Raw genomic sequence first — 14,175 nt, 5'->3', positions numbered from 1 at the left:
CAACGATTTAAAAAAAGCATTGTCTTCTTACCCGGTTCTAAGGAACCCGGATTTCACAAAAGATTTTATCTTGCAAACAGACGCAAGTGCATTTGGTTGTGGTCCAGACCTGTCACAAATTTTGATGGAGAAGAACATCCAATCACATATTTGAGTAGGAAATTACTTCCTAGGGAACATAATTATTCTACAATTGAGAAAGAATGCTTGGCAATTAGGTGGGCTGTGGAAGCGCCGCTATTACTTGTGGGGACGAAACTTCACTTTGGTAACTGATCATGCTCCACTCAGTGGTTGTACCGACAGAAAGATACAAACTCGTCTAATGAGATGGCTTCTGGGTTTACAACCTTACAGTTTCACAGTAAAGCACCGACCAGGTTCTGAACACGCCAACGCAGACGTATTATCCCGACTACATGAACTTGGTACAGAGAGTCGCTTGATTCACAGGAATGTGAATAAAGCTGAGGGGGAGGGTGTGAGCTGGAGGGCTGATCGCACCCCAAATAGATACAGACGCTCCTGGGAAAACCACAAACCCTGAAACACTGACTACCCTCACATTGCTCTTTATCCTTGCACTATAACGCGTAATACAAGCCTCGCGCGGTTCTCTCCGCCAACTTATAAGCCTTGCAGCGCCTGTCAGTTTGGAATTGATTGTTTGCTTTTATCTCTCTCTGCTCCTAGCGGAACTGTCATCTCTGACTTGTCATGGAGCACGTTTAAGCTCATGTGTTTGCGGTGTTTGAATAAAAATCCTTCTTGTTTCTACGACCTACTGTGTCTCTGTGCAAATCTTTGACTATATATATATATATATATATATATATATATATATATATATATATATATATATATATATATATATATATATATATATATATATATATATATATATATATATATATATACACATATATATATATATATACACACATATATATATATATATACACACATATATATATATATATACACACATATATATATATATACACACATATATATATATATATATACATACACACACACACATACATACACACAGTGGAACCTCGAGATACTAGTTTCATTCATTCCAGCAGTAAGCTTGTATAGCGAATGTCATATCTAGAACAAACTTCCCCATTGAAAATAATGGAAATCCAGTTAATCTGTTCCACACCCCCAAAAATATCAACATAAAAATCAATTTTCCTAACAAAGAACACTGATAAATAATATATACAAGTGGAACCTCGGTTTGCATGTAACTTGGTTTACGAGTGTTTTGCAAGACGAGCTAAATTTTTTAATTAATTTTAAATTGATAAAACGAGCGATGTCTTGCAATACAAGTAGTATGGATACACTTTGTCTGCTGAGCATCATGTGAGCATAACCGAGCTGATGGTTCTTCTCTCTCGTGCGCATCCCTCTCTCCTTATCTTTCTCGCTCGCGTCTCTCTCTCGCTCTCAAGGGCAATCGTCTCCTATTCTCTGTCTGCATGTCCGCGATATTTTTGGATACGCTTATACAGCGAACTGCTACAGCGAAACAATGAAATCACAAGCGTACAAACGCGTAGATCCTCACGCTACGGGAAAACAAGGAACACTGAGTGAGCTGACGGGCTGGCAGCGTCAGCTTGGGTGAATCCCCGAGTCAAGGCAGATCGGGAAACGCGTCAGGCATAACCACAGCCTGGCTTGTGGCTCATTACGCAAGCCAATGCTCGTATTTAGATCCAAATTTTTCGCTCATACTTTCCTCTTATCTTGAATTTCTCATATACAGAGGTGATCGTATCAAGAGGTTCCACTGTATATATAGACCAAGCTGCCCGACCATGGGGTATGCACGACAGAGCCCTGCCCGCCAACTCTAACCCACCTCCCACATCCACCCTCACTCTCGAGGCATGCGCCCTGCCTGCTCATGTGCCTGCCACCAACACCTCACCAAACACATGTTTACACGCTGCTTACAGCGATTCCCAACCGCGACAAACATGCTTCTTCTTAGATGGTCCTGCAGGAAGAGGGAAAACCTTTGTTTACAAAACTCTGATTCATACCATCAGAGCTAGGAAGCTAGGACCATCGTCCTGCTTCCACCTCAAAATCGGTCCCGCCCACACACAGCCGACACAACATTTCTCTATTCCTATGTGTCCTCTTCCAAACCCTTCCCCACGCTGCCAGCAGCTCCTCTTCAAAACCGGTCCTACCCAAACGCAGCCGACATGGCATTTCTCGCCAAGCTTCTCAAGTACGCTTACAAAATAAAGCAAACTCTACATGCAGCGAAAATTTACTTATCCAGCTAGATTACATGTTTAGGACCATCAAACCCTTCGCTAAATCATACAAACATATGCATGAAATCGCTCAGGCCAATCCAACAGCATCTGTACGAATGCTTTTCGAGGAAAACCTTAGGCAGGATTTACGACGATACAATGCCCCGACATGTCACACCAATGTTGCAGCAATTTTCTTCGGAGAAGATGGTGAACCGCCTGCCGAAAGAGACATTTGCATCTGTCCTATAGGCAACTCATGTAAATAGATTTCCACGCTCAATATGAATTGCGATCCTATGGTTTACCCACTTTTATTTCCTTATGGAGACATTGGGTGGCACAAAGATTTACAACATGTTCCCGATAAAAGAACCGCCAAGCAAAGAAGGCTTACTCAATGCCAATTTTACGCGTACAGATTAGCAATGAGGAATACATTTAGTATTTTGCACTCCAGCGGCAAACTATTCCAACAGTACGTTGTAGAAGCGTATGTTAAAACAGAGGGTGCGCGTCTCAACTTTCACAGATTAGATCAACAAGATTTGCGCGTGGAACAATACAAAGGACTGTCAGACGCACTGCAAGCAAACGCTGAAAATAACAACGTACATGTAGACAAAATGATCATATTACTGTCCACATTTCCAGGAAGTTCAAGATACATGCAACAAAACTATCAGGATGCCATGGCCATAGTACATAAATTTGGACAGCCTCATTTATTTATCACTTTCACATGTAATCCTGCTTGGCCGGAAATTCTACATGCACTGTCGGATACCCAAAGACCAGAGCACAGACCTGATATTGTAGTACGAGTCTGCAGGAATTACTTAGAGACATTCTACAACAACATCTTTTTGAGGTTATTATTGATTATATTTACGTGGTCGAATTTCAGAAGCGCGGCCTTCCTCATACCACATGCTGTTTACTCTTCACAATAATTCTAACAACCAATCTTTAGCCACGGTCAGTTGTACGTGGCTTTTTCTAGGGCTAGATCCTTCGACTCATTATCCGTCGTCACCACCAAAACACCTATTACAACTGCGTCTTTCAAAAAGTATTTATTTCTTCTTGATTTCTGAATTCCTTTTTCACCGTTTTCCGTTCCTATTCTTACACCGCCGTATGCTATGGCGGGCTTCGGCTAGTTTGTCATATTTCTGTACTTAGTTTATATATTTCATAAACACACTGGTTGTTTATTGTCACAGCCTTTACACATGCTATATATTGTTCCAATTTGTGCACTGTATTGGTTTTAATATTTTTATATTTCAAAGCTCTACCAGTTAATTAGTTGTCTTAATAATGAACACACCTATAGAAGTAACTAATTATGGGTTAGTTCTAAAAGAATACAATTAAAAGTTAAAACCAAATATTGCATATTTTAGAAATATATACATAAAGACATGAATCAGCAATCAATTGGAAAAGCTCAGGAAAAAAATGGTACTATGCCAAACAATTTTTTTAAGAAACGTAAGACATTTAACACAAAGACTTATTTTGAGTTTAAAAGACAGAACAGATTAGCTAAATAAACACCATCATCTAAACCATAAGATTGCAAAAAATGATTAAACAAGACTTTCAGCCATGTAGATATGTAGATACAAAATATGCACAAAGATCACAACTAGTTCAAAGTTAATGAGGAAAAGGGGGAATTCAATACAGACAAAACCTGTAAAACAAACAACCATGTTAAACAGCCTCAACAAGTGATTCATGACTGAAGATTGTATAACACTAATTGTTTAAAAAAGAGACGATGATATTATCCTAATAATAAAAGGTGAAAAGTGACTATTTACGGTGAAGCAATGTCTACACAATGTATCATGAAAGAAATCAAAGTTCTTATGTTTGATGAAAACACTGCTAGTGCTCTTTAAAAAAATGCAATGAATGGTATTCATTTTTAAATACAATACTTCCATCGTGTAAACATTTTGTCATAACATTATACAGTAATACAGCTTGCAAAAATTATTTATAAAAAATTATAAAATATAGGGCCACTACTGACAAATGTGCAGAGCTACTTGCAATGCCAATATGCATAATGTGTGGCAAAATGAATGAAACAAAATGGTCAGATTGACAAGTGCAAATTGTCTTCTACAACCTCTAATAAAAACTAGTGTGATGTGATTTGCTAGTTTCATAAATTAATGAAAAAAATGTTTACATACTATATACTAATATTTTTATATTCCTAGAGAAAACAAATAATGAGGACACTAAAAAAGCAACAAAAATGGGATTTACCTATTTATAACAAACATGGATTTTACCCAAAACATTTCATTACTTTCTTATAATTTAAAGTCATAACAGTTGAAAATATAATGTTTAAAGAAACATCAGAATTGCACAATGTCTGATCAATGCAAGTGTTCAGCAGGGGAAAAAATGACAATCATTCATACCTGGGGATATGAAGAATCAATTTAATGTCTTTGCCTATTACATTATGAATACATTCATTCCAAAGTGGTGAGAAGTTAAGCCCGAAGAAGGGGCCCAAATTGCCTCAAAAGCTTGCATATTGTAATCTTTCTAGTTAGCTAATAAAAGGTGTCATTTTGCTTAATTTCTCAACACATCCATAATGGCTAACATGGTACAACACCCTAGTATTTCATTCCAAAGAAAAGAATTTCTAATAATAAAGATACATTAATCTAGAAGAAAACTACAAGAATACAAAAAAGTAATTGTCATCCATTTCTCACCTGATATTTAGCAAGGTAGCTGTCTAAAGCTGTATATTTAATGGTTTCTGAAGAGCCAGATGGCCAGTCTATGCTGTCAACTTGCTTGGAGAATTCATCTAATACCTTAAAAAAATTAATTATTGTTCATCATTATAACCACCTTATGGCTGGTAATATATAAGACTCGTTTACACAAATGATTTGCACCTAACATTTTATCCAGTCTTTTCTGGTGTGGCAGAGCACAGCATAGCTAATTTATCCTTAATTACCAAATAAGTGTGCACCTATTACATGACAACTTAAATACAAAACTGGGTATCTCCTAAAAAATAAAAAAAACAAATGTGGCATTATTCTGAAATGCCATGCATTTAGGGCAGCACTGTGGTTGCAAGGGTTTTTCTCTCATATTGCCAAAAACATTCAGGTTACATTATCTGGAGACTCTAAATTGGCATGAGTGAGCCATGCCATCTAACCGCTACTCTGTCCAGGGCTATTTCCTGCCATGCATACAAAGATATGGCATGGCTGGTATTACTGATTTTATCCAGTTATGAAGGAAAACAACTGTGACATTTGATTTCTTAAGATAGCCTGATCTTGTTGAAGTTCATAATTAACAGGTGCTTCAAAAACACCCAAACTTCATGCATATGGAATAAAGACACCTTCTTGCTTTTTGCCCTGTTAACTAGTTTGAGACAGGGTGGCCTGATATAGGCAAATTTTGGGAACAGTTTTATAACAATACCCTGAGTTTATTTCAATTATTTTTTTTTATTTTATTTTTTTTTTTTTTTTAGAGCACCTTTCTGACCCATACTGGATTCTTTGCTTTGAACTGCCCTTCCAAACAGTGAAATCCTTTAAAAACAATTACTTTTATTCTGAATTAACCAAAATAACCACAATTGGTCACAGGTGGGTGCTAATTACTTTGTTTTCTGAAAGGTGTTTGGTTACATCTAAAATGTCATTTTTGCAAGCACTCTTAATAGGTGTAATTTAACTCTAGTAATATTAATTCATTTACAGAATGTTTTACAATTTTATATACACGTGACTAATGTAGGTTTATGTAAAAAAAAAATTGAACACGCCAAATTTATTTTTAGTGTGTAAAACAATAAGAGTACAGATTTTTAAAGAAGGTGATAAAACTTCTGTACCCAGACTGAAGCAAATGACTTCATACTGTAAATAAGGTATAATTCATTTTCAAATTCCTAACCTAATCCAAAATAGTTCCAGCTTGCAATCACTAACCCCATCCGAAAAAAAAAACTAAATACTATCAGCACTAATGAAAACACTCAAAATCAAGGTGCTTTTTGAGAAATTAGAATTGCTTATGTCATGGCATTGGTACTGCTGCTTGTCAACACACCACACCCAATAACAAAATATTTACAAGGGACCCTCAATTAAATTGTATGCTTTTTATTTTGCAATAAATAAATATGATACAGGTATTGATTTCTGTATGGTTTACCTTATCAAGTAGTGTGAAGCAGACCCTGGATGGATACTCACTGTCTGCTATTACAACGCCGCTCAAAGAGTCATTGCGTACATAAACATGACACAGATACTCTAGAGGAGGTAAAAAAAAAAAAAAAAAAATCAAAGCATAACCATATTGGTGAAATGTGAAATAAATAAGACGGAGTGTACATACTCATTAACAACAGGTGTATTAAGATTTAAGATAAAATAATCTTAAAAACATTTCTGTGGACTTGGAAATGGAGGAACAGCAGAGATTGTAGTGCTTTCTAAGAAAACCCATACAAAACTCAGAGTTCACACACTGCAAAAAGTCCACATAGAGGGCACTCCTTTTCACGAATTAAATTTACTAACATTGCTGCCCTTAAGAAATCCATATTTCAGCAAAGAAACCTCATTAGATATTAAAATGACAACATTGATAAAAACTACAAAAACATACAGTGTACTAAGTTTGGAAGGAGTTAGTTCCATAAAAAATATGCGTAACCCAAGTTATGTTTTTGTTTTACCTTGTTCTTTCACTGAAGCTCTACTTCCTTTTTGGGAGCGCTCCACAATAAGGCTACTGGTGAAAGTCATGAACTCCTGCACACTGGACAAACAAAAAGGTGTTGGTTACCACTATTTACAAGCCAGCAATTACACAAGTGTCTCAAATAATACGGTCACACAATTAAGATTTCAGGACAGAGGAGGATTGCCGGACAAAATGTTATTATGGGAATTTTTCCATTCAAACCTATTGTGAATAATCAATGCCTGGCAGTAACTCTATGAGTAAATTGTAAACTAAATATAAAATGCTCTAATGTGCATAAAAAAAAAAAACATGATTGAACAACCACAAATCATATAGTGCAGTATGTCAAGGGCTGTGAGGAAAGTGGTCAGAGAGAAAAAAGCTGAATGTTACGTGACAGCAGTGGTGTTTACAATGTAGTTTTTAAGTATAAAAATCAAGTGTATGGATTGGATTGCCAGTACAAATCCCTGTTTTTGTCTGCAAAAACATATAAATCTATAAATCTATTGCACCTCTAAAACAATAGTGACTAATACTCTTTAAAATCAAATTTAATTACACATTAGTATTCAACCAACCTGCAGGACTCTTAAAAGAATTTATTTTGCTTCAGCCTGTTCAATATTTACTTTCACTGTCTTTTTAGTCTTATCTTCTGTAATTTTTTTCTAATTTACAATGATTACCTTCAGCACTAAAAACAACAATGCCTTAACTTTGTTTGTTTTCCAAAATAACACAGTAACTGATTTACTACTTTACTACTGTGATTAATTTTTATATGGAGCTTCCCAATATGAGCTTTTCTAGCTTTTTTCCTCTGCATTAAGTGTCATGATCTCCAGCTGGGTTTTGCTAAAATGCGTCTTCTAGTTGACGTCATTGAACAAAGACTGATTGCCAATTGTTGTGGCATTAAGGGAAGCTAGCTGCTCTACAGAGACTTGGCCATATTCATCACAGAAACACACCAATGCTAAATTGCCTCTCAAGTAAGTGCTTACTGCCTCATCTGAAGTAATGAAAATTGTATCCTTCCATCATATCTTTAAGGTCTTCACTATAAAAGTATGCTATATTTAAGTAGATGGCTTTCTGGTAATTGCTTATTGTCTATTTGTTGTGGTGTCAGAGTGAATGAGAAGTCGTGTTCCGCTATAAAGTAATAATACTAAACAAAAGTATTGTACTGTTTGCTCCTAAAATCACTTATGTCTACAGTAAGGCTTTGGCTAAACACACACGCCATTTGTTGGGTAATTTCCATACATGAACATTGTGAATACAATATAAACAGTTAGCTAGCTATGCACATTGTTAAGTTAGTGCCATTATGCTAAATGTTGGCTAGGCTTGCTAGTTATACCTTAAATCTCACTAGGATGAGTATATGTAAGCACTGAAGTATCCAATGCTTACATGCCAAATATAAAACATGCATTATTAAAATGATTCTAGAAAAGACACTCATCATACTAATTCGGGTCAATCACACAACTCAGTTTTTTACATCTTGGTTTTTCGAGCTCATAGAAATGTATGGTTTTAAAATTGGTCCCTGGGAAAAAGCTTTGGATAGAAAATGTAATTCATACACCAAATTTTATTTTCCTAATTGTATTTTTTTGTGCAAAGAATGTGATCCTCAAGCCTAAATCTTCGAGACATACTTGATCATAATTGATTAGATTTGAACAAAACTTGCAACAGTATTTTGCCAAGGATGACAGCTTTTTTTGAACATTCACCTACTGTCACTTTGTTTTGGTTTCTGTTCAACTAGTCCCATAGAAACCTGTTTTTAGTACACTAACTCATTCCTTTACTGCCTAAAACATTCCAATGAATCCTTGCCTGGCAACATGACCTACTATTCATTAAACCACTGATCCCATCTCCAATGCACACATGAACATTGTATCAGGTGGAAAAATACACTGAATCTAGGTGAATCTCGGGAGTACTGCTTTTGACTAGGAAGAGTGAAATTCCATAGAGTATATTTGCAGAACTCTTTCTTCCATGCAAATGAACAAACCTCTCCTCCACCTGCCTCTAAACATCAGAGGATGTCATCAAGGTGTCCTTTTCTTAGAACACCATTAGAAACAGAAATGAAATGAAGGAATTATGATTTTTTTTAACATGCCATTATGCTCCTTTGTATATTTTTTCAATTTTTTTCCTTCTATGAATAATGGAAAATTCTAAACTCAATTTTTTATTTTAATATATCACCATTAATAGCATAAATTAATGACTCTTTTGATATTGAACTGCATAGTCCATTGTCAAAAGTAATTAAAGATTTCTGATTTTCAATGTCATTTATCACACAATTTCAATTTTACATATTGTAACCAGCAAAACAGTTAAATAAAATGACTACAAACTGAAGAATGACATTTGTTTGGACATCACTAATGCTACAATATGATAAAGAATATTTACATTACTGTCTTTCCTGCTGACCACCCATTAATATAAAAAATGACTACTGTACATAAATAACTCAGGAGTTTGATGAATGACTTAAACATATTTTTTTAAACTACATAAAGTCATTAGAGGCTAAATCAAAATAAAAAATACTAACCTGGACCGCTGAAAGAAGCTAAATGAAGAAAGATCATATGCAGCTTTGAGGAGGTTGACTTTAGAAGCTCCTTTGTAGTGAACACTGAGGCTGTACAGCTTCATTTTACACCACCCTAGACTTGTTCTAATCCTTCCTGCTAATAAATAATAAAAAGGATAATGAAATAAAGCTTTTATGTGATAATGAAATGAAAACCTCTCAGTTTAGTCTATGTAGGCCATCTATGATATCACGAGCAATTTATCACCTATATTGATATTTTTTTCTGTCTGCTTCAGACAGTTCAATAATAAAAAAAAAAAATTCTAAAGATATATATTCAAGGCAGGCACAGTTTTAATTTCAAGAATTACTGATTAATACATAATTAATAATAAATAATCTAGCCATCAGGAGGGCAAACCTGCTCAACTTGGTCCCAAGCCTGGATAAATAGAGGGGATTAGTGTCAGGAATGGCATCTGGCTGTAAAATTTCAGACAAAACCTTAATGTGGTAATCAATCCAATGAGCATTGGAATATAGCAGGAAATACCCTGCAGGTGGCACACAGGAGCATCACCTCACTCCTGTGGGAAATGAGCAAGTGCTACAGGGCCAAGGGCAGTATTTTACAGTACCACAGGTCATCATGTACTATGGCATAAGGAGATCAATAGCTTATATACAGATGTGCCGCAACAGTGGACATCATAACCGAACAGTCTTCTCTGATGAAGGTGTTCGCCTCTGATGTGGGCTTTTGCGCGCTATGTGGATGGTCGACCAGATCAAGCTTCACCGGTCACACATTTTCATAATGCTTTAAACCTTTCTTCCCATTATTTAACTTTTCATTGAGTCGTACTGTTTTCACTTCCGTATTGAGACAATATCCTTCTGTGAATTTCAGCAGGTTTCACACCTTTCTGTCCAAAGAGATCTTACTGCGGTGCACAGTTCAAGAATGGTGCAATCCCACAGCAGAGCGACCATGTTCATTTGAGCTTGGCTTCAACTAGACAGAGCACTGCGCTGTGTGTTCAAACTACCCATAAGCCATTGTGAACGTGTTGTACTGCATCCATTATCCATTGTGGTTAATCACAATTTTCAAATTCCATTTACTTTTTGATTTATGTAACATGAATATGAAGAAAAAAGTGTTAAATACAAAAATACTTAATTTTGCTTTAAAAATATCCAGGAAGACAGTTGTTCTAAGTTGTGAGAGTGAATTCAACAAAAAAAACAAAAAAAACAAAAACACTGTTGTAAAACTTTATTAAATTTGTAAATAAAATGTTGCCCTTTTCAGCATGGCACTGCTGCTAATAATATCACCTTTGTATTTCATAGTCCTGTTTCAAGGTCAGGGCATGAATTTTTTTAATAGCAAATGCAGATTTAACATGTATAAAATTATAATAGCAATTCTGACATCACTTCCCTAGTACTTACAAAAGGGATGGAAAATTCTGACAATGAAATCACAGTTGTACTTTTACCACTTGTTGAGGGAAATATGATCTACTTCACTAAACATTACAAATGATTAGGTGAATAATATACAGTATACGTTAATTTATTAATCGCAACATTTTAAAAACGGTTCCATGTAATAAGAAAATAAGCTAAAAGTGTTAAGCTCATCACGTCATTATGTTAATTTCTCTTTCATCTTTACATAATTGACGATATTAATATTGAGCGAGTACTTGGTGAAATGACACTATACAAGAATAAATTGAATATCAATACCGAGTTACTTACTAAAGCTACTAGGGTTCCATTTTAATTTGCACAAAACTTGAAAAGATACGGCATGTAAAGCCTTCTCAGTCTGGTAAATTGCCACTATCAGGGATTAATATAGCATTTTAAAAAGTCACTTGTTCATTTTCGAAAAAATCCCTTGAAGGACACATGAGGTTGCTGCACGTACTGTATATGCCGACAATGAAAACTGACTGCATACATCTTAACAACACCTTCTTGAAGGTCTCTCTTTATTGGCACTTCTCCGTATGTTATTTACACCAGCCATGCTAATCCTACTCCACCGATCGACACAAGATCGAAATCTGTGCCACGGAAGTTAAATGATGTGAATCGATCTGAATGAAACAACATAACTTTTGTTGAACAATCCGTATATTGATGCTGTCATAAGACAGAGCTCTGAGTGATCCTATTGAAAACAACACCCCTATCCTGCATCTCCATTATGACTTTTATGTTTGGCTTAAACTGTACGTAGCTCATTGTAATAGAAATTTTCACTGCTTATGAAGGCTACCTGCGAAATGACAAGACTATATATCCGCGACAAACCTTACACAAAACGGTCTCAGATTCCTTGCGGTCTCCACCCGGCACTCACCTAATTTAGCGGTTCTTCACCTTTGCTCTGCCTTACCGGTCTTTCTGGGACAAAAATCTGGCTTCTCCTAAAAATCAAGAAAATGGTTATCTGGCACTTAATTGTGCGGTAAGGAGTATCACCAGCATTACCGAGGAAAACAAAATATAAACGCAATACGTCGCGTACAAACAGAACAGAAAGCTAGTCACTACAACTAAGACCAGTCATCAGCGGTCCCACGTCACAGCCGCTCAACGCTGTGTTGCAGTATAACAGCGACGGCTAGAAACATTACCCCGTTGCATTTCCCACACGTTTCCATCCCGTTGGTCAACAGCCGAAAAGAATGGGGGAGATCAGAGCTTCGTAAATATTTCAGTGTCTGTTCCAGTATTTAAATTATTTTGGAACTGAGTCGCGCCAGTTTTAGGATGTTTTTTTACGTTGTTACTTTTTAGTTTGATTGATTCTGAGTTATGACTAAATACTTTAAAAATGTAATATGTCAAGAAAAAAACTTAAAAAATAAAATAACGTGCCATCCTAAGACTTTCGGCTAGTAATGGTAGAGAGACTTCCTTGATTTAGGGATTCTTCTAAGTTTATTGATAGGAACCTTGCAGTAATGGTTAGGTTATACTGATTGAAATTTGCCAATGAGTCCAAAATGGTAGATAGGTAAACATTCAAAATTGAAATCTGTCATGGTCTACATCATAAACACAAGAACCTGACCCAGGATAGGAATGCCAGGATTCACAAGTGTGGTGGTATCACTTTTACTCAACAACCACAATGTGAATGGTTGAGGTATGATTCAGTTCCCACATGAAGGATAGCCAGACAGACTAGCCCTTAGGACAGGGTTGGCGAACTCCAGGCCTGGAGTGCCGCAGTAGCTTCAGGTTTTCATTCTAACCCTTTCCCTAATAAATGACCAGTTTTCACTGCTAATTAACTTTTTCCCCATCACTTTAATAGCCCTGTTAGAAGAGTTCAGCCCTCTGAATTGATTCCTTTCTTCCTTAAATGACAGCCAAGCAGAAATGAGATGTGAAACAAGCTAACAGATGACCAGCTAAACTGGGGCTTCAAACTCCAACCAATTTCACTCCAATCACTTTCTTAATGAGAAGCCAATTCTTGCTGTTAATTAAACCCGTTATTTAATTCCATGGCTTGTTGTGGCTCTCATTCTGCCACAGAAAGCATTTCAAAAACAGTTGTTTTCCTGTTGTTTCTAAGAGCACCGTCAAAATGTTTTGGTGACCTGAGAGATCAACCTCACCAAGACCATCACCTCTCTTCAAATTCAGATATTGTGTAATGGGCACAGGGGAACTGGTCATGTGGTGGCTTGTTTTGTGTCTCATTATTGTTTGGCTGCTAATTAAAGAAAAAGAAACAAGTCAAGTTAATTAAAAGAAGTAATCAGCAGCAAAAACTGGTCACTAATTAAGAAGATGGTAAGAATGAAGACCTTCAGTCACTGCGGCACTCTAGGCCTGGATTTCACCACCCCTGCCTTAGGATAAAGACCTATCACTTCACTGAAAGGGAAGAAGCTGGATTTTGTGTATGAGGCTGAAGTGTAACTGATATGTAATAAAGTCACAAATATGCAGTAGAGAGATTTCTCCCTTTTGCGGAAAGTTGTACAGGTGTATGCAGTTCCAACACTGTTGCTCCATACCTTTCAGTCCCTGTATTTATACAGTAAGAGTTGTCCTCATATATTAGCCATTAACTCAGATCAGTTCACTGTGCTTATTTAACTCCTCCAAGGGGGTGTCCTCTTCTTTTTGTGATTTTCACAAACAAGATATCATGGCAAACTACGGTTTAGAGAATTTCTAGTCTTGAAACCTAAGGTTTGCCTCTCTGCTGCTGGTGATATCCCCTTGGTTGTATCCAACTGTGATATCCATTGACCACTGGAGCAGTTTACAGCTCATGTGATGCAGTCAGGATTAGAGTTCACATCTTCATTGTCATGATACTTTGACCAAAAAGAGTGGCTTGTTTTCTGCTGATAAGGAATGCTCCAGGTATAGGAGTTCAAGTGCCTTGAACCCGTGTTCACTAGTGATTGATGAGGTGATTGTCAGATAGCCCAAAGAATTGGTGCATTGGCAACAGTTTTGTGGAGGTGGTTGCAGATTGTT

The 14,175-nt window shown here is 36.4% G+C and overlaps 1 protein-coding gene across 2 annotated transcripts in view; it reads right to left on the bottom strand.

Moving 5' to 3' along the window:
- Positions 1-12,275, bottom strand: part of ykt6 (YKT6 v-SNARE homolog (S. cerevisiae)) — a 33,843-nt gene extending 21,568 nt beyond the window's left edge. The window contains exons 1-5 of one of the 2 annotated variants that reach the window (XM_039768615.1): positions 12,029-12,275; positions 9,664-9,802; positions 7,054-7,136; positions 6,525-6,625; positions 5,045-5,149 (exon numbers count right to left, since the gene is read on the bottom strand). In XM_039768615.1, coding sequence (XP_039624549.1) covers positions 5,045-5,149; positions 6,525-6,625; positions 7,054-7,136; positions 9,664-9,767 — 393 coding nt within the window. In that variant the 5' untranslated portion in view covers positions 9,768-9,802; positions 12,029-12,275. The remainder of the gene's footprint in view (positions 1-5,044; positions 5,150-6,524; positions 6,626-7,053; positions 7,137-9,663; positions 9,803-12,028) is intronic. The other variant, XM_039768616.1, reaches the window with a different exon arrangement.
- Positions 12,276-14,175: the final 1,900 nt, after the last annotated feature.

This window comes from Polypterus senegalus, chromosome 11, assembly GCF_016835505.1.
Source record: "Polypterus senegalus isolate Bchr_013 chromosome 11, ASM1683550v1, whole genome shotgun sequence".
In the NCBI taxonomy this organism is placed as follows: Eukaryota; Metazoa; Chordata; class Cladistia; order Polypteriformes; family Polypteridae; genus Polypterus; species Polypterus senegalus.
The sequence above is the reverse complement of the archived record's forward strand: the minus strand, read 5'-3'. Positions and strand labels throughout refer to the sequence as shown.